This window comes from Petaurus breviceps, unplaced genomic scaffold (genome assembly GCF_028583685.1).
Source record: "Petaurus breviceps papuanus isolate PSGF00001 unplaced genomic scaffold, PetGlider_PUasm1.0 90769, whole genome shotgun sequence".
Lineage (NCBI taxonomy): Eukaryota > Metazoa > Chordata > Mammalia > Diprotodontia > Petauridae > Petaurus > Petaurus breviceps.
This window is the reverse complement of record NW_027187341.1, coordinates 12,831,522-12,852,481: the sequence shown is the minus strand read 5'-3', so window position 1 is coordinate 12,852,481 and position 20,960 is coordinate 12,831,522. Positions and strand designations below refer to the sequence as shown.

Here is a 20,960-nt window from a genome sequence, read left to right as displayed (position 1 = left end):
CAAATTCAACAAAACTTGACCAAAAATTGATTAAGTCCTACCTCTTTTAAGCAAATAGAGGAGAGTCAGGGTCTTTTTTTACACTGAAACACTGAAACTTTACAACTGAGTATTAAGAAATGTAAAACAATTATTCTCACTGAATGAAGGCCAACCTCCTGAATAATTATGAAGTCAGAATTATGTCCTCAGTATCCCCAAAGTCTCTCCTCCCTCTCCTGTGGGTGCCCCCTCCTCCCTTCAGCAATTCAATATCCACTTTCTCTTTCCTCCACCATCCACCCCCTACTTATAAAGCTGGTTCTGCCCAGAGACTGGATATTAACTCCACTTGCTTAATCCCACAGGGATGATAAGATTCCTTGAGAACTAGATAATGACTTTCTTGAGGGATTATTGCATGGAATGAGAGTAAATCCAGCTTCTGCTTTTTTGTGGAAGGAGGAAGGGGTGGAGAGGAGATAGGGGGGTGGGGAGTAAGCTAGGTATTTTGTCAGCCACAAGCATTTAAAAAAAGAAACCCTCTGTCCAATATTTTCACAAATCTTTCTTACAGGAAACCAAAATACCTAATGCGTATTTCTCCTCTTTCTAACCACTGCTGTGCCCCACCCTCAGGGAAAGGCACAAACCATGGAGTGATGAAATGATAAACAGTAAGAGGGCCAAGCAAAGTAACCAGAGGTCTGGACAGAATTAGATAAGCAGGAATTGATCGAATCTTATACATTCTTTAAATGCAGGAAGATACTGTTTGGATATTCTAGTACTGTAAATCAATCGGTAAATAAGTCAACAAATATTATAGGCTCATAGATTTAGGACTGGGAGGAACCCTAGAGGGCATCAAATTCAACACCATCATTAAGTGTCTTGCCCAGGGTTGAGTGAATCTATATGCCAGGCACTGTCTAGGGACCAGGGAGTCAAAGATAAAATGTGAATAACTCTGGTTTGAGTTGAAGGACACAAATGCCATGACATATTTCCATCTTTTCTTTCACTAGGTTTCTTCATCCATTCCCCCAATGAAATAAGGGTACTATCAGAGCATGAAGCCATACTAGAGATCAGAAGGCATGATCTAGCAAGATGAATTTTGTATTTAATTGATTTTAATTCATGTTTATTAAGCACTTACTATTTGCAAGGACACAGGTCCCCACTTTTTCCACTTTATCTGTCTCTCACTACTCTTCTCCATACATACCTACAGCCAAATCCCATTGGTGGGAGTATTTCATACATAAACAACATTCTCCCATGCATGTATCTTTGCTTACCATTTGATTCCGTGATGGGTCATTCCACACTTTCACCAGGAATTAGCTTATCAATGTACTTCATTGATTTTTCTTGCTATCACCACCTCTCCTCTATGTCTGGGTCCCCTACATAAAAGAGAGCACACTGACTTGTCCTTTTTTCCAGACCTGGCTGCCCTGTTCTCCTGACTAGCCCTGGCTTTTCCACAGAGAAAGAATTGTTCTAAGTGCAAAGTTCCTTATCAGAATAACGATCTCTGATTCTGATATTGTGCTCTCTAGCCCCCATCCCTGCCTCCCCTTTCCTGGCTGGACTGAGAGGACAAATTGCCACCTAGACCAATAAGTATTGGTCACCAGTCCTTCCCCTTATTTCTAACTACTTTGTTTTCAGCATACTGGACAGGATGGCTCTTGGGGCCTTATCTCTACCTATAGAGGAGTGACTCATAAATAAGGGGGAAAAAATTCCTTTAACAGGACATATCAGCAAAATCAGATTAGCCTTGGGTGTCTTCCTGATCTCCTCCCTCTTCTCTATTTCATGAAATCCTACCCATCCTTCAAGATCCTTCAAGGTTATAATATCTGCTTCTCCTCCAAGAAGCAATGCCTGATATTCTTTAGCTGAATACACAGTCTTTCCTTTCTTAACCCTCACTTGGCATTTTGTTTCTCTCATAATCTTATCTCTTCTGTATAAAATCAACCAAGAAGCATTCCTTATTCATCTACTATGGGCAAGGTACTGGAGATACAAAGACAAATATAGTTCCTGCCCTCAAGGAGTTTATATTCTATCAATGGAAACAACACACACACACACACACACACACACACTTCCAAGCATATACAAAATATATACAAAGTACATGCTAGCAATTTGGAGAATGAGGAAAGACCTCACACAGAATGTCTCACTTGAGCTGAGCCTTGCAGGAAAACAGGGATTCTGTGATGCAGAGGAGAATAGAGAAGGCTTTACCCTTTGTGAAAGCCTGGAGACTGGTGGTGGAATGAGATAAGTGCAGAACTACAAGAAAAACAGTTTGACTCTCCTGTTGATTAAGAGCTCCATGTGGAAAGGTACTGAATCTGAGTTATTGTTGCAGAGCTTGCACAAAATAGACATTGAATAAATAGTTATTGAATGCCAACAGAAACATAATGTCCAGAGGGAGGTGCTGTGCTACAGTAAGGTCACATCTGGTAGCCAATTATGAGTGTCACATTGACCAAATGGAATTGGTTAAGAGGAAGGTGATGAAAATAATAATGAACTCAAAAGAATGCTACATAGTAAGCTCTTTAGATATGTTTTCCATCCAGTCATTGTAACAACAATGCAATATTCACAATGCCTATGGTAACTATAAACATGCTGTTATAGTTATTAATCACAAAATGTAACAGGCTCTCTACATGGGGGACATAGCCAGAACATTTATTCAAATACCAGAAAGCTGAGTCCCCAAACAAGAAAATCAAAGCCATTACAGTAGCTACAGGGTTGGCACATATAGTTAATGCAGTAAATACTCACATTCTCAAGCCTTCAAAACAAAACAAGCTCCCTCAGGCAAAGACCCTCCTCTCCTCACTCAAAGTAACTGCTCAGCCTCCATGCAGCTCACTTCCAGAAGCTCTGGCCCCCCGCAATTCCGATCCCCAGTATTCCTCAGCAGAAATACTTAGCAGAAGTTTTGGCTGGCTCAAAAAAAGAAGTTCACCCTGCCACTGTCGCTTCCAGTCACTGGGCTGGCTCCAGCCTGGCTCCTACTTGGCTCTGGCTCCTTCCTGCCCCATCCTTTCCTGCTATGTCAGCAAGTTCAAGGGGCATGGAAGATCTTCAAATCCCATTACCGTTACAGTCACTGATGAGAATTAGGTTAAAAAAAAAATCTACTATGTACCAGACACTGTGCTAGAGGCCGGGAATACAAATACAAAGAATTAAACAATCCTTACTCACAAGGAATTTCCATTCTAATGGATGTATAACAAATAGATAGACAAATATATATAAAACAAATATATTGTGTGATGTGTATATATGCTATATTACATAGTATAAATATAAAGTGAATAAATATAAGTACATACAAAGTAGTTAAAGACAAAGTAATTTGGGAGGAAAGGCTGCAGCAATGGAGAGAGGGAGGTTGTGGGAGGTAAAGAAAGACTTTAGGTACTTAAGCATCTTCTTAAGGGAAGGGATAGATTCTAGGTAGATATATGAAAGGAAGGAATTTCAAACATGGAGAATGATGGCGATCTTCAAGTATTTGATGGGCCCTGTACCAGCAACACGATATTCACCGCTCCCACAGTGGCTATGAATATGCTGGTGTAGTTGCAAATCACAAAATGTAACAGGGTCTCCACATGGAAGACAGAACCAAAGCATTTATTCAAATACCAGAAAACCGACTCCCAAAACCAGAAAGTCAAAGTCATTACAGTAACCACAAAGTTGGTACACAAAGTCAATGCAGCGAACACCCACATTCCCAAGCCTTCAAAACAAAACAATCTCGCTCAAGCAAGGATCCTCCTCTCCTCACTCATGGTAGCTCCTCAGTCTCCACACTGCTTGCTCCCAGCAGTTCTCATCTCATTCCCAGAAGTTCTGGCTGGCTCTCAGAAGTTCTTAATTTGGTTCTCAGAAGTTCTGGCTCTCCAGCTGGACTTTTCCTTACATATGGTATCCCTGTTCTGCCCCTTCCTGTTACATCAGCAAATTCATCCCACTGTGGGATTCACAAGTTCTAGATCTTAATACTTGACACAATCATGAACTTGAAACAAGGTACTAAGTACCTGTTTGCTTGCCTATACAAGGGGCATAGAAGATCTTCAAATCCCATTACCATTACAGGCCCTCACAAGGAAAAGAGATTGGACTTGGTCTACTTATCTCTCTACAGAGAGACAAGGCCTAGGAACCCTTGACTTGGATGCTGTGGACGCAGCTTCCACCTTGATACCAGGAAAAACTTCCTAACGATAAAAGTTACGCCAAAGTAGGTTGGAATATGTTTTCAAGCAAGGGTGGGTATGATGACTTGTGAGGGAGGGAGTCAAAGGGATTTTTGTTCAGATCTGGGTTGAATTGGACATCTTCCAAGTCTGAAGTTCTAGGATCCTCAGGGTGAGATAAGTCTCCACTGATTCAAATACTTACCTTGCTAAATGCTCTTGTTCCTTGAAGTGATTTACAGCCCATTGTTGGGATTGCTGTGCGCCTCCTCGGGATTGCTGGGCGCCTCCTTGGGATTGCGGGGTGCCTCATTGGGATTGCTGGGCGCCTCGTCGGGATTGCTGGGCACCTCCTCAGGACTGCTGGGCGCCTCCTCGGGATTGCTGTGTGCCTCCTATGTTTTCCTCACTAACATCTCAGTGTGGTTTGGGGAACGACAATCATAAAAAAAAATTAATTCTAAGTCCAGAATGAATGAAATAAAAGCTCAAACCCAAGAATCTCTTGAATCTGGAGAGGTAAAAAGCTAGAGAATTTGAAGATGCTGAAAATCTTCATTTAATATCAGCTCCAAAAATTTCGCTTAGTAAAAAAAAAAAATGTGTGCATATATATATGTATATATGTATGTATATGCATATATGTATAGCATATGTAGGGTATATTTTAAATGCATATATGTTTATATGTATACACTTATGTATGTTTTGTATATGTATGGTTACATATGTGTCTGTCTATAATTGTATATCACAAAAATAAAACTGATGTCTCATATGATGTGTTAGAGGAGGCAGGTCCACTTAGATTTGGAATTTTAAAATATCCTTTCCAAAGTTTTATGGCATGAACCCAAATGGAAGTTTAAGCATACCAAAGCAGAACAGCTGGTAATAACCATTATGAATAAATGCATTCTTCCATAGCACTTGGCAAAAAAGTGAAAACAATTCACGATCTGCACATAACATACATGCTGCAGCTGTTGCCATGATAAGGACCATAAGATGAGAGGTGAAGTCTTCAAGGAACACTCCCAAACACAGATGTCAGATATCACCATGGCAGAAGTGACTTGAGAAAGCTATTAAAGACTTGAAGTAAGATATTGGAAGATTACGTCAATATCAAGCTAGGTCTTGCTGTACAAACTTGAATACCACATCACCCAACTGAAGGCAACAAAAAAGAAACATGGTCAGCCAAAGCATACTACAAATTCTAGCCTCCCTCAATCAACAACTGAAAGTAAAATCTTAAGTGTAGCTTTTCCTTCCTGTAAAAAATATAATACTATTCTTCCTATTCTTTTATGTTTGGTGCCATTTAAACATAAAATAAATAAGGGGTCAAAGTAGCACAAAGAACAAAATTAACAATGTAACTTCCACCAAAAGGTTTATTATACAAACTTGAGAAGCAAGGAAATTAGAGGGAAAAAATCCCTTAAGAAGGAAGATATGAAAAATATCTATAGTTATAAAAGACACCAAACCCATTGAAAACACAATCTGGAGAAATGTTAAGTACATTAGTTTTGATGTTCTTAATATAATAGAAATTTTGCATCAAGGAAGATGACTGAACACAACTAGGCTTTTTGCAAAACTTGAAAGTAGCAGGCCCAGAGAAAACTGACAATAATTGGCATTATACTGTATCAAAATGGTATATGAATTTCTATCAAAATGTTTCACCAGCTTCATCTCAGCCACAAAACTAATCCCATCTTTCTCAAAAGAAAGCATTACATACCTATGAACAAAAGATGGAAAAACCAGTGACACCTTCAAATATGAGACAACTTTATGGTTTTGTAGTCTGTACAAAGAATATACATCTTGTATCACCCACCAACATTTTTTTTTAAATACATAGAAGCAACATACTGGGTGAGAATCAAAAAAAGTGGAACAAAAATTCTCAGGCATGTAAATTGTAACTTGTTATTGGTAATAATTATTGAGTAAGCCTGCTAAAATACTTTAACATGTGTGATACCTTTAGTCATTATTACAAAGCTTTAGACTCAGTTCTGTACTCATGGCTTATTCATGTATATGGTGACAACACTACAGCAATTGACTTCTATGTAAAAAACTGTTCTCTATTTGAAAATACTACTAATGCAATAATTGACTTGAAGTACAGGATTTTTCAGGGAAACAACCTAAGCTTTCTGTGGCTCTGTACAATTTAGAACAGAACTTAGCACAACTTGCAAACCAAAGCAAGAAGAACATCAAAACATTATGTTAATCACTTAGTTCCATCAAAAACAAAATCTCTCCAATATTATTAAAATATCATTTGGACTCAAAGAATATAAAATTCACAGTGTGAATAATTTTTTTAAAGACACTGAAAGCATTGAGTTTGAATCAGGAGTTCAAATAGAATCAATGGTCAAAACATGTAGCTTATAAATATCATGTAACATCTTCTCCAGGCAAAATATATTAACCCAAGCTTCCCCATCCCCAAAGCTAGGAAGGGCAAAGGATTGACCATATGTGTCATGAGATTTATTGGCATTCTGAAGTCAAAATTCATGGAAAGAGCAATGAACAACTTCACAATACCAGTCTCAACATACACCTTTTAAATAGCAAGATGGATAAAAACAGACTGAGGAAGTGTACAAACAAATACTCATATAACATTAAGAAAACACAGGTCCCACTACCCATCGGCATCTGTAGAAAGAATAACATTTTCTCGTCAAAAAGGAGGAAGAAAACTGATAGATGTCTTCAGACTGCTTGATAAATAGGTTAAATTTTTAAAGAAATTTTTCTTAACAGTTATGACTTCATAAAACAATGGTAAAAGAGGAAAATAGTTTTACATAGCTGGATTTATTAAATGTAAATAATAATAGTTTACCACCTGAAATGACCAGCCCATGAAATGACCAAGATCTATGAATGGAACCATTATGGCACTTATCTTACAATAATAAAGATTATAGCTGTTTGTGTTGGTATCTTTTCCCTCTTACTATACTTTGAGGACTTGGATTATGTCTCAATCTGAACTTAAAAAAAAATCTCATCAAGTGCTTGATATGATGCTTCATAATTGTTGTTGACTCCAGACCTACCTACCTACCTGCCCCACCTACCCCCATTCAATCTCCTTTTTTTTCTTTAGATCCTTCCAGATTCTGTAATTTCCCTAAGCCTTTTTTTTTTTAATGGTTTAAAGCAGTTCCACTGGGTGGGCAAAGAGAAAGAATAAAAGTGCTCTGAGAAGATGTAGAACAAGATGAATTTGACCCTGAGATCCTAATTCATTTCCATGTTAAGGACATTTTTATTTTGCCTCCAGGAACTAAAAGAAGGTGATCCATTGCAACTGTTATTAAAATGTACTTCCCCATCTGCCTTTCCCTTTTCTACTTTAAAAAAAAGGAAAGGTTGGAATTGATGATCCTAGCCTCCTGAATGCCAGACCAGAACTTGACTAGGAGCAAAACCATTTAAAATTTCAAATAAAAAGTAAAATTGATTTGAGGATCTGTGTTGCTATAGAGACCAGAGTATGAATTGACCTCAACAATACCCTCCAACCCTTTAGGCCTGAAATGATCACTGTTCATAGTCACACAGGGAAAGGCAGCCCCAGGCTAATATAAATGAATGAAGTAGGGAGTGAAAAATCTGGCCAAACTGGCTATTATCATGAGGAAAGCACTTTGTAAAGCTTGAAGCATTGTATAAATATGAGTTATTATCATTATTCCCTGCCCTCACAGTTGTCCATATGACTTAGAGACTTTCTAGCCTGGTTAACATGAGGAATAATAATAATAATAGCTTATATTTGCTTAGTACATTATGCTTTTCAAAGTCCTTTTATATATTTCATTCTCATAGCAATCCTCTTAAGGCAGTGGCCCCGTTTTACAGATGAGAAAGGATGCAAAACTAGATAAAAGGTAGAACTAGTACCAGAGCTCCTAACTTTTAGACCAGTGCTTTCCTCTACCATGCCATAGGTAATGCTGCTCCTTGAGCTCAGGGATATATGGTTCCTGCAGGGTTTTTAAAAGTTCAGCTCCCCCATAATCAGTTATTGACTTATCTGAGTGGGAAGTTAGTATAATGAATAGGTGACCTGGAAGAATAAGTAGCATGTTTGTGTGGCAGCTGCTCAGCCTACAAAGTCACAAATCATTCATTCATTCCTTCAATAAGTATTTACCAAGTGTCTACTATGTGAGGTACTGTGTTAGGACCTATGTGGAATAGGAAAATTATATGAAAAAATATAGAACATGGTCCATGCCCTCTAGGAGGTTTACCATTTAAATGGGAAGGCAAGATGTTATAAGATGCTAGAAATATTGAGGCAGGTATTATGAGTAATATCTATGTGGATACTCCTAGAGTATATATGTTAGCTGGTGTGGTTCAGACAGTTGGTGCTATGAATTTAGAGGTAGCGAAAGTGCATGGGGTCTACAGTAGTCACAGAAGGCTTAGAAGATGTGGGATTTGAGCAGGGCCTTAAAGGGTATATAGAATGTAGTTCTGTAGGAAATAGGGGGAAAATTCCCCGAAGGGGGTTTGGCATGAGCAACAAGAAAGGAAGGGGACTAAAAGAATGTCATTATTTATAATTTTGATAGGAACACTATACTCTGAATGTTCATGGAGAAAAGAAAGGCTAATATGTGTCTCACTTGTTCTTTCCACCCAAGACAAAGTGGACAGGACTTCTTATTAGAGTTGGTGTTTTGGATAATTTAAAACTTATCTGTAGGGGGCAGAGCCAAGATGGCAGAGTAGAAACAGGACTTCCACGGGGCTCCAGCTTCCACCTTCTCCAATACATGTCAAAAAGGCCTCTAAACAAATTTTAGAGCTACAGAACCCACAAAGTGATAGAGAGAAAAAAATCTCCTGCTGAAGGAAGCCTGGCAGGCTGGCAGGAAGGGTCCATCACAGCATGTTGGGAGCCAAGCGCAGTCCCCACTGAGCCAAGATTTTAGCCTCAGGGCAGCCCCAAACAGCAGTGGCTGGAGCAGACTTCACAAGAGTAAATCAGCAGCTGTAACAGCTTCCAGACTACTCAATCCACAAATGCTAAAGACAAAGTAAAAGGTCAGTGTATAACTTTGTTGGAACAGGGGGAACACGGTCCAGCTGCTACCCCTGGGGCAAGAAGCAGAGGAGGTGTGGTGGCTGCAACTGCTGCCATGTGGCTGCTTCTGGGTGCTCCTGGCCTGTAGATTGTAGGGGAACTGAGCAACCATTCAGAGGGTAATCACTCTTGCTTTGGCCTGCTTGGATCTAGATCGTGGTTTTAGGTTGTGGTCCTGGGGTGTGTGACCAGTGAGCCAGAGCATGTGGGGGCTGTAGAGAGTAGCTCCAGCAGCTGCAAAGACCCCAGGGATTTAGGACATAGCTCTTTCCATTCTGGAAGCAGAGTTCTGCCATGGCACAGAGCTCAAAAGTCAAGTAATTGGCTGCCAATATGAGCAAACAATGGAAGAACAAACAGAGTATAGAATCCTTTTTGGGGGACAAAAAGGATCAAGGCATGGAGCAGGAGGAAATTGAAGTCAGAACTCCTGCATCAAAGGCCTTCAAGAAAAAGATGATCTTTTTACAGGCCATGGAGGAGCTCAAGAAGGATTTTGAAAATCAAGTAAGAGAAGTGGAGGAAAAATTGGGAAGAGAAATGAGAATGATATAAAAAAATCAAGCCAACAGCCTGCTAAAGGAGACCCAAAAATACACTGAATAAAAACTTATCCGTGGTAGGAAGGGAAATTATTTTCTCTGGAAACCCCGACTGGAATAGTTTTGTGAAATGCATTCAGCCTATAAAGTTTGGAAACACTCTCCTTCTAATGTCCACCATTGACTGAGGAATCTTACTGAGGTCTTCAAGTTGCTTGTGGGTTGTCTGAATAATTAATGATGTGGTTCCATTAATATTCATGATTAATTAAGAATTATAAAGGATTTGCTGTAAGAGTAATAGGAAAGGTAGATAGATCATAGCGAGCTAGTTCACATCCCACTTCCCTGTCTCATTAATCAGCCAGCCATAAGTTAAAGGAGTCATTTGGTGACACACTTGGGCTAGTACCTGTGTTTGGTCCAGAGGTAAACATTCTCTTTGTGTCAGTGCTGGTGGGCTAATAGCCAGCCAAACATACCACATTATTAGACACAAATGGGCAAAAAAAAATTTTTTAAACAAACATTTCTCTCAAAACTTAAATCTCAGACAAAAAATAAATGCCTGACTGTATGAATTCCTTTCCAATATACCTTTAAAATTAAAACAAGAAAATGAATGGATGAATGAATAAAGAATGAAAAAAATGGAAAAAAATAATCATGCTTCATTAAGCAGCCACACTTTGCAGTTTCAGTCTTTGCCCAGGCAGCTTGCATGTTTAGGATTCATTTCAATTAATTTGTTCCTGTCTGCTGTGTTTAATTCCTTGTTGATGACAAGAAGCAAGGTGTATAAGCTGTCAAGTCAACTTTGCAATGACAACAACATAAAAACCTACGCTGAATCTCTTTTTTTTTTTAAGAATTAGGAAAGATATTTCTCATCAAAGTTATAATTAATCCAACTCTTCAAAATTCCCCTGAATAGCCCTAGGAAATCTCTTTTTGGAGTAGAAGTGGGAGAAGAATTAGCAGAAACATTTCTCACCAAGGTCATAATCAATCCCACTCTTCCACATTCCCCTGAATGGCCAATGCAGGAATTTTTTTTTCTTTTTTTCTTAAGCGGGGGGGAGTTTCTCCATGTTTATTGAAAAGAAGGCAAAAATAAATATTAAACAGCTCCTTTTGGTGTTTTGAAGTTCACCCCAATCATGGGCTGGGTAACTTAACAAGTTGAACAAATTGCCAAAGTCCAGGATTTTTAACATTTCTTTGGTATCAGGGTCCACTTCAATGATTTCCTGATCCAAAGCAGAGACCCCAGGGACATAGTTACCCCTCCTTTCTCTTTCCTCTTCCTGATTTTTGGTGTAGAAGTCATTGCCCAGAATGTTATACTATTTTTTGATGATGAATCTCCCTACCTTCTACACGGTCTTGGTCCAAACACGACCCATGTTGTCTTCAGAGGGTGAAGTGACAGGAAATATCTTTTACAAACATAAGTAGGGGGTAAGAGAAAGCTTAGAGGGGAAAAATCAAGTATAATGAAATACAAGATGGGGGAAGATCTTGACTCTCTGCTTGACTTTATACTACATTAGCCAACCACAGTTTCCAAATCTGACATTAACCAAAGGTTTTACTTGGTAGAGAGCAGTCAACAAGGGGATGTCAATTCTCCAGGGGCCAAAAAAGTGGTTTCTCCACAATTCTCACTCTTCATGCTGACTCACCTTCCCTTAGGCCCTGGGATGGGCTGTTTCAAAAGTAAATAACTCTTATTGACTATTCTTAGGTCCTTTTAGCATTTAAAGCTTCAATGTTAAGTGAACAGATTGATTTTAAATCCCAAGTACCCATGTAAAGAGTGAGACAGGCAATGGGGGGAAAGAGAGAAGAGGAAGTGAGGTAGAAGTTGCTTGAAGAGCTTTTGTCCTATTTGCTGAATAACTTGACCATCCTCACCCCTGACCCCTGCAAAATAATCAGGACTAAGAGTTTTCACTTGGAAGCTCTTAAGAATATAATTTTCATGGTCTTTATTTAAAAGAAAAAAAAATTCCTCAACCTTGAATTCCTTTATTAAAAATCTTATTTATTTGTTTTATTTTTAAACAATGCTATCACTTCCTAATAACATTCTCCTCAAACACCTTTTCCAAACCCTTCTCTGAATGATTCCAGAGTCCATATCCTCTCTCCAATCCCAGATCAGGTCCAACCTGGAAAAAAAACAAGCAGGTCTTTTCTTAGTTGTGCCTAGGGTGTGATAGAGTAGGAAAAAAAAAACACTGGATCTGGGGTCAGAATACCTACATTCACATCCTGCCTCTCATGATTATGTGACTTTGGGCAAGTCACTTAACTTTCCTGAACATCAGTTTCTTCATCATTTAGGCCCGCTGGCATCTGAGGTTTCTTCCAGCTCTATAGCTACAAATCTCTAAGAGGAGGCATTAGCTTGTGTAACCAGGAGGAGAGGAAGCTGAATTAGATTTACCAGCAGTGTAAAGAAAATAGAGTCTGGGATAGGATGGAATAGTGTGAGAAAAGAGTCTAAACCAGGCCTAGACTTTTGGGGGGAAAAGACTTTCACAGAAATGGAACCCCAAGAGGAGCTATGAAAACAAAAGAGAAAAAAAAGTTTTCCATGGTTCACAGGAGGAAGGAAACAAGTATTTATTAAGCACCTACTATGTGTCACACATTATGAAGTGATTTACAATACCTGATTTAATACTCACAACAATCTTGTGAGGCAAGTGCTATTTTTATCCCCATTTTACATTGAGGAAATTGAGGCAGACACAGGTTAAGTGTCCAGGGAAATCCATCTAATAAATATCTGAGGCTAGTTTTGAACTTGGGTTTTCCTGATTCTAGGTCCAGCAGTCTAGGCATTGGGCCACCTAGTTGAGAGTCATTTATTCAAAAAGAAAGTTTATTTATTACTGCCCCATAAGTCCCATTAAAGGAGCCTCTGTTGGGACTATCAATGTTCACTGCTGCAGAGGGGACCCCATTAGATAACAATTGGTTCAGTTGACCCTTTCCGCCCCCTCCAATGTCTTGCCTCTTAAAATTCTTCTAGGGAAACAAGTCTGGGTTCCTTCAGCAGGCTGTTGAAAGCTGTTAGCAATGTCATAACTGCAACATTTTGATAATATCAACAAGATTGATACTATGGTTAGCCAAAATATGTGGTCAATATGGAACTGTGTCATATCCTTGTAAAAAGAAATCATTTATCAGAGTACAGAGTGATTAGGAAGTAGAAAAGGGGGACTGGATTAGAAAGAGTAGGGGTACCCTAGAAACATTATTAATCAACCCGCTCTGACAAGATAGATTTTTCAGACATAAAACAGAAATCTAACACTCACTGTATATACAACGTTGATTGTAAAAATGGACACAAGACTAAATCATAATAATGTGAATCAATAACTAATTAACATTTATAAATGCAACTACAGGGAGACATATTTCAATTTCATAGCAGTGAAGCTGGATAATTGATTAATAGGACCCAAAGCGAAAAGAAGTCTGTTCTTGACATGTGCTGTATAACTATCCAGATGGGACACCAGTGAACTAATTGGAGCCTTGTTGAATTCTAACTACTTTATAGGGCATACATGGTAAGGAATAAGGTGGGGGGTAGTGGTAAATGTAGCTTTAGTAAATGTGTAAGAATGGGCTACTCAGGCAGTATCATTGGGGCAGAGGGAGCATGACACAAAAGGTCACTAATGATGTGGGCTCAATTCCCACTTGACTTATGGGCAAGTCACCACTTCCCTGGATCTCAGTTCTTCATCTATAAAATAAGAAGGCCCAATGGATAGTGTGATAGCAAGCACCCTAGCATACCCAGGATGGCCTGCTAGCACAGGTTCTTTGATCTGTTTTTCTAAAGGAAAGATAACTCTAAAGGGAGTTAACAGTCTTACTTTAATTACAGATAAATAGAAAATACAAGCAGAGAAATTAGCACAGAGATTTAACAGATAGAGCTCCAACTATCTGAACAAAGTAATACAACCACCTACATAAGCCACCAGACCCACATAGCACAAACCTCTGAATGGGGGGTGGGGGTGGGGGATGGGGGCTCTGAACAAACAGCTACTCAGAGTCCCATCGAGGGAATCAACAGCGAATGAAAAGGTCCTTCTCATAACCTCCAAAGCAAAATCTCACCCCAGAATATGTGTGTGTGTGCACATGTGTGTATGTGTATCTGTATGTGTGTGTATATATGTATATGCGTACATGTGAATGTGTGTATAGTTGTCAACTAATAGGCTCAGAGCCAGAAGGCATCACAACCTCACTGCCTAATTAGCTTAGTACTAAAAGGTGTGAAAGCCTTCCTCTAAGCAAGCCTCCCCCTAAGTAACTCCTCCTTAGGCAAGTTTTTCCCCCAGTGGGTTCTATGTGACTCAAGATGTGTCACAGCTATGAAAGCTGCAAGACATCCGTGATTGACATGTGGTCGCATAGGCCTATTAATGGACAGGAAAGATCTTCCTGTTGCACTAACATTACAGATAGCCACTGAGTTTCCTTGCAAACTTAGTTTGATGAGTCTGAATACAGAGACTGCTTTCTGTACAGGGTAAGGTGGTTTTCTCTGATCTCAGCTGACTTTGAAATTTCAGCAGGTATAGTAACCTTACCTCCACTCCCAATCTGATGAGTTAAGGAATACTAAATATAGGCCTCTCCCACTACCATTACCAAATGGGAAACAATGGGCTATTGAGAAGACAAGTGAAATCATAGGATATTGATTACACTTTTCCTCTCTTCTACCTGCCTAATCCTCCAAGGAGCAGCATCACACCAGTATGGAAGAACTTGGCTTTTGCCAGGCAAGAAACTACCCTGTTGTTTTACTGATCCCACTAATTAAGCTTTTTGTTTTTCCCTGTTTCCTTACAAAAGACTTGTTCTCCCTGGATCAGAAACATAGTTCTACATAAAGTATGGGCTGAGTGTTTCCACACACCCAGCTCACTACTCTATGAATGCCAATGGCCCCAAGCAGATCTTCACAGTGGAAATAATTTACCAGGCCCCTGGCAAGATATTCTTTGTCTTTTAACTCACCAAAGACAGAGTTTTTGAAAGGCAAATACTTCCAACTGCCTCTATTTGTCTGTTAATTTTAGTCTCTGTCTCTGTGCCCTACACCACCCCCTATGCTTGGTAACATTGATTTTTCTGGTAGCCTGTCATACAATCAAATGCTACATAAAAAATTCCATAAAGATATAATCCTCTTGTTGATGTTTTTGAATGCATGTGTCTTTGTATAAAAATATGGTTAAGATTTTGTATTAGAGCTAAAATTTCCCACACAAAGATATTATTTGGTAAATTAATGTGTTTGGTTTAGAGCTAAAATTTCTCCAAAGTAATCAACTTATGTTTTGTGCATGATAAATAGCCTGAATTTCCAAAGAAAAATCACGATGTATATTTGTATATGTTTGTGTGATTTGAGTATATGTCTGGTCACTAGCTCAAACATTTAAAAATCCTACAATTTCACAAGACTGAGATTCTGATGAAAACCAGGAGAATACATATTAGTGGTTCTGTTAGAGACTTTGGGTGTTTCTAGTAGAACAATCTTGGTGAGATAGGGGAATTTAAATTTAATATGTAAAAATAAAATTGGAATATATATTATATATATAAATATGACCAATAATTAACATCTTAAGCCAAACTAAAGCTATCAATACAATATAAATGCTTGGCAAAAGATGGTCAAATAATGGCTTGCAAAATTGGGGAAATGGAATTCCCATTTACTATGGCTATGTAATGAGCAGGTGTTATAGGAAAGAAAGAAAAAGTTACTCTGTATTGTGAGGAAGGAAGGAAAGAAAGAAAGAAAGAAAGAAAGAAAGAAAGAAAGAAAGAAGGAAAGGAAAGAAAGGAAGGTAGGACAGAAGGAAGGAAGAAAGAAAGAAAGAAGGAAAGAGAGAAAGAAAGGAAAGAAAGGAAGGAAGGTAGGACAGAAGGAAGGAAGGAAGAAATAGAAAAGACAGTTTTCTCGATAAGCATAAAAGATTCAGCAACATGGAACATATATGTTATAAAAACTTGTTCAGAGAAAAAGAGGTCAGTGTTCTTAGCACAGCACTGTCGACACAGGCATTGTTCAGGGGCTTAATAAATGTTTGTTGAACTTAACTGAAGAACTCCTTTAAGTATAAGAGTAACAGGAACAATAATTCACATTTATATGGAATTTTACAAGCCTCTTTCTTCACAATAACCTTGTGGCAGGTAGTTCACATGTTATTATCTCCATTTTATAGCTATGAAAATTGTGACTTACCCAAGGTCACATAGGTAGTGTCATTCAAGGTCTTTTGACCTCTGACCCAACGTTCATTCCACCATACCAGGAAAGACAAAATTCTATTTGTCACAAGACTTAGTAAGCTTTAATTTTCTGTTATTCATTCCATACCTGCCTGACACTGTGACTAAAATTCCTAGATAATTGTGTGAGAGATGAGTCACAGTGAAGTTTCCTCATCTTTTTAACTCCCTGTTACATTCCTCTCTCTTCTCCATACTTCATAAACCAGTTCATTCTCACGAGTAACTCATGATTTCCCCGAAATGAGGGAATTTGAAAGAAAACCATACTTGGAGTCAGGAAGACCCAAGTTCAAGTCTGCCCTCAGACACTTAACACAAAAACTAGCCATGTGACCTTGGACAAGTCACTTAACCCCAATTGCCCTCCAAAAAAAAAAAGCAAACCATATGAGTCCACTTCTGATTGGGCACTTCCAAATTTAGGGAAAGGAAATGCATAATGAAAGATTAAAATTGCTTTGCGCTAATTAGCAAACACTAGTAAAAGATTTTGAGCTCACCTCACCAGCCAATGGTGAGGTAGGACAGGTGTTAGAGGTAGAGTTAGGATCAGGATCAGGACAAGAGAAGCCCTCGAGCTTCCACATTTGGCACTCCCTGGCAGACATCATTTGAGTGACAGGGACAGTGCTCTTTCTCATGAGAAAGAAGAAAGACCTTTTCTGATCTCAGACTCAGATCTGAACTTTTTCATCTCACACAGTTAGTTTCCAGCTTTTGCCACAACCCAATTTGAGAGCCTCCCCAGAGGCAGCCCATTGAGCCTAAGGACCCCTTGTGTGTAGAAGCAATGCTCATCCATGCCAATGAGAATCCTAAGGGATGGACATGGAAGAGTGATAATCACCTTTACTCAGGGCTTAATAGCTTGCAAAATGTTTTCCTTACAACAGCTCTTTGAGGAAAGGATAAAAAAAAAGAGAAAGAAGATTTGTGAAAGGAAGGAAAGAATTGAATGAGAGAAAAACAAAGATATTTTTGATGGAGGCAAAAAAGGGGGCGGGGGAATCAATATTATTGGGCTGCAGGCAGCACTTTAGATGCCCTAGTCAGGTTTGTCTAAGCATCATTTCTAGAGAGGAAAAAAAAAAAACCTTTCTATTTTCAATCCAGTCTAACAAGAATTTACCAATCATTTAATATATGCAAAACACTGTGCTAGGCATTAGGGATATAATGATGAACTTAAAAACAGCCCCTGTCCTCAAGGAGATTACATTTTATTTACATTTAATTTACATTGTGTTTTACAGAAAGAAAAATTTTATAGCATCTCAATTCAACAACGATTTACCAAGCACCTACTACGTACCAAGCATTGTTCTAGGCATTAAGGATGTAAAGACAAAAGTGACTAAAGTATCCCTGCTCTTAGGTGGCTTTTACTAGACCTCACAGACTTATTTTGAAGTTTATTGTTATATTTTCTATGAGCGTATGCTGAGCCTCTCTGAAGAACAGGGCTAGAGTTTGCTTTAAAAAAAAAAACTGGGGGCAGCCAGGTGGCTCAGCGAGTAAGAGCACCGGCTCCAGTGTCGGGATGACCTGGATCAAATCCGGGCTCAGATACTCAGCACCACACCCAGAAACACCTGGCCGTGTAACCTTGAGCAAGTTACTTAACCCCGATTGCTTTAAAAAAATAAAATTAAATTAAAAAAAAAACTGAGTGGATTTTTTTTAGGTATGACTTGGGCCTTAGCATTGCTTCTATGTTTGGCAAATCTCAGTATTTCTTCTGATAGCATTTGTTCATTATTTTCCTTCCTGTCACTACCATCAGGACTACATGTCTGCTAGCACTAAGGTTACACCATAATTATTGCAAAGTGATGTTCATCAGGTGGCTCCTTTTCTTATGTCATTTGCCTTTAATTAGTTCACCAGCATTAAATAGCTTCCCAAAGGCAAACTCCCATGATGCTTGTTCATGAGGCCCTCATTGCTTCCTCCTCCACAATGGAAAAAAAAAAGTATAAAAGTGGCAGGTGATCCCATAGGTCACTGGGCAAATGGCTGATTTGTCCCCAAGGGTACCCTGACCTGACGTTAAATATATTTGGTCTTCAGTATAAGTATAGGTCCCCCTTTTTTAACTTGCAAAGCCTCTCTGACTTGTGATTACCAACACACATGCAAATCTCTCATCATTTATTTTATCAGAGTTCAAGGGTCCATTAATTTAATGGATTTTGTTCCTTGCTTTTAATTGAATCCACATTTCTCCCAATAAAATTTGGGAAGAGCTATAAACTATGTAACAGTATAATGAGGAGAAAATGATCACAGAGAAAAACAAGAATATCAGGAAACCACAGCATCTCAAAGCATCTTTTCATATAAATTTATTTTTATACCAAAAGAAAAAAAAAGAAATATTTTTATTGTACAGTATAAAATTATTCCTACTAAATTGAAGATGGTTTCTTTGGCCAATATGCCTCTGATAACTTTACACTTTAAAAAAAAATCCAAAATCCACAATCTGCAGCACTTGTAGAAAAAACACCTGTTCAATAATTACATAAATTCTCTTGACAGATTTCAATGACCCATTATGTATTCTTTTTGGCAATGTCAGCTTCCTAAAGTCAATTAGCTTCTGGATTTGAAAGGCACCTGGTGACCAACATTCTACTCGTTATTCATGGAATTCATTTAATTTTTGCATAGACTTGACAAGTCTGAAAAATCTATTAAGTTAAAAAGAACAAAGAAATATATTACATTTGCTATTAGCAAACAATCTTTCTTTCCTTTAGCTGCAAGTTTTCCCCAGGGGATTAACAAAGTGCACCAGTTAAATATGTCTGTACATTTAAAACATTAAATATGCCAACAGCAAGACATTTTAAATATTTTGAATCAAATACTATAGCACAAATATAATTTACATATTTTGCACAAAACATTACATCTGAAATATAATTTTAGATATTATATAAAAATACATATTTTTTTCTTTCCTCTTTAGAAAAAAAATTATTTGCAGGTTCTACCATGATGTAACAATTCAAAAGAACTCAACTCTTCAGATGATCCCCCTCTTGCAATTAGGATCAAATTCTATTAGGTTTGGTCTCCTAGTGGCATGAAACTGTAGCAAGACCAGGCGTCAAGTGTAGCCCCTTCTAATAGCCCAAATGCAGCGTTTCATGAAGGTAACCATAAATGCCACACTCCAGTTTAATTCTAGGAATTTATTACAAAATATATAAACCATTGTGTAATAAAGCCTGTATGTTGGAATATAGCTTGAGTCCAGATACTCCCTCTGTGTACACACAGAGTCAAATGCACACATCTGAGGGTAAAAGTCTGCTCAGAAGGCTCTAAGTCATGTCTCCTAGTAGTCTGACACAGCTATGAAACATCTTTATTTTTAAAAATTAACACACACCCTAGGAAATGTATAATTACTACCAGCAAAACTTGAGGTTCAATCTATATCTCGAACTTTAAATGCCCCAAAGTAAGTTGCATCTTGAGCGGGATCCAGTAATGATGGGTTGGATACCTGGATACTTATTTCTTCACCAGACCTCAGTTTAAAAAATCCTCCTACATTTATGGAGTAAAAATGGAACTCTGATTTTTTTGACCAGTATTTAGTGCTTCCTCCTTTCATCAAAGTATCAGAATTTTGGATTTTCACATTGGTCTTAGTGACATATACCATCAGCTGAAGAGATTCCGTGGCCAGACCACCAGAAGTTTCATGATGTCTGAAACAAATGTTGGCATAGAGGTAGTAGAAGCCATCTTGATTGACCCTTAGTTTTCCATTGCTGAAAGTCATATTTGATATATTTGCCCAACCTCTGTCATGGTACCAGGAAGAAAGATTCACTTTTCTGGAGCCTGAGCAGAAGAGAGAAAAACAATTAAAATTTAGTTCCTATCTTGAGTATGACATTCAACAGGTCTTTGAGCTTGGGAGCAAATCACCAATGAGCACTCCAAAGCATTAAGTAATTGAACCTCATAACTTGCACCAGAATTGACAATTTCGTTTTCTTATGCATCTCAATCAACTCAACCTTCACTTTCAATTCATGAAGAGGTATTTGAGGTATGTAGAAGGGAAATGAGAAACTGGATTCCAGTGGCTCTAATGAAAGAGTCAGAGTAGTGACCACATAGTTGCCTACAATCTTCTTTCCTCTTTTCCCCCTTTTTCCTCTTTCAAACTTAACTTGTACTCACAACTGAAACCTACAGTTCAACACAGGAGAAAACTTAATCAGCACTCAACAGAGGCAATGGGGTATATAAGGAACAGTGCTTGACTGGCAATCAGGGGACCTGGCTCTAACATTAACTTGCCATATAAAATTGGACAAACCATTAACCTCTTTGAACCTCTGATTCCACATGTATAAAAAGAAGAAATTAAACTAGATTTGTAAAGATCCTTTCTGTCATAAATTTCTATTATTCAATTAAATATCACACAAATCCTTCAAGTTTGTTCACTTTCTACTCAGAACATAGTCTATTAGAACAATTCATTTATTCCTACATAGCAAAAAATGGTACCAAGTCATTACTATCCAGTGTTTAGTATTGTTCAAACTTTATACTAACCAACAATTCCACATATTTATATAATGGTAACTGATATTCACAGAATGTCTGAAATACTTCCTAAATCAAGGACAAAAT

The 20,960-nt window shown here is 38.2% G+C and overlaps 1 protein-coding gene across 1 annotated transcript in view; it reads right to left on the bottom strand.

Annotated features, from left to right (window-relative positions):
• Positions 1-18,624: 18,624 nt before the first annotated feature.
• Positions 18,625-20,960, bottom strand: part of TNFSF11 (TNF superfamily member 11) — a 55,378-nt gene continuing 53,042 nt past the window's right edge. The window contains exon 5 of the mRNA XM_069068829.1: positions 18,625-20,156. Within this exon, the coding sequence (XP_068924930.1) occupies positions 19,735-20,156 (422 nt within the window). The 3' untranslated portion in view covers positions 18,625-19,734. The remainder of the gene's footprint in view (positions 20,157-20,960) is intronic.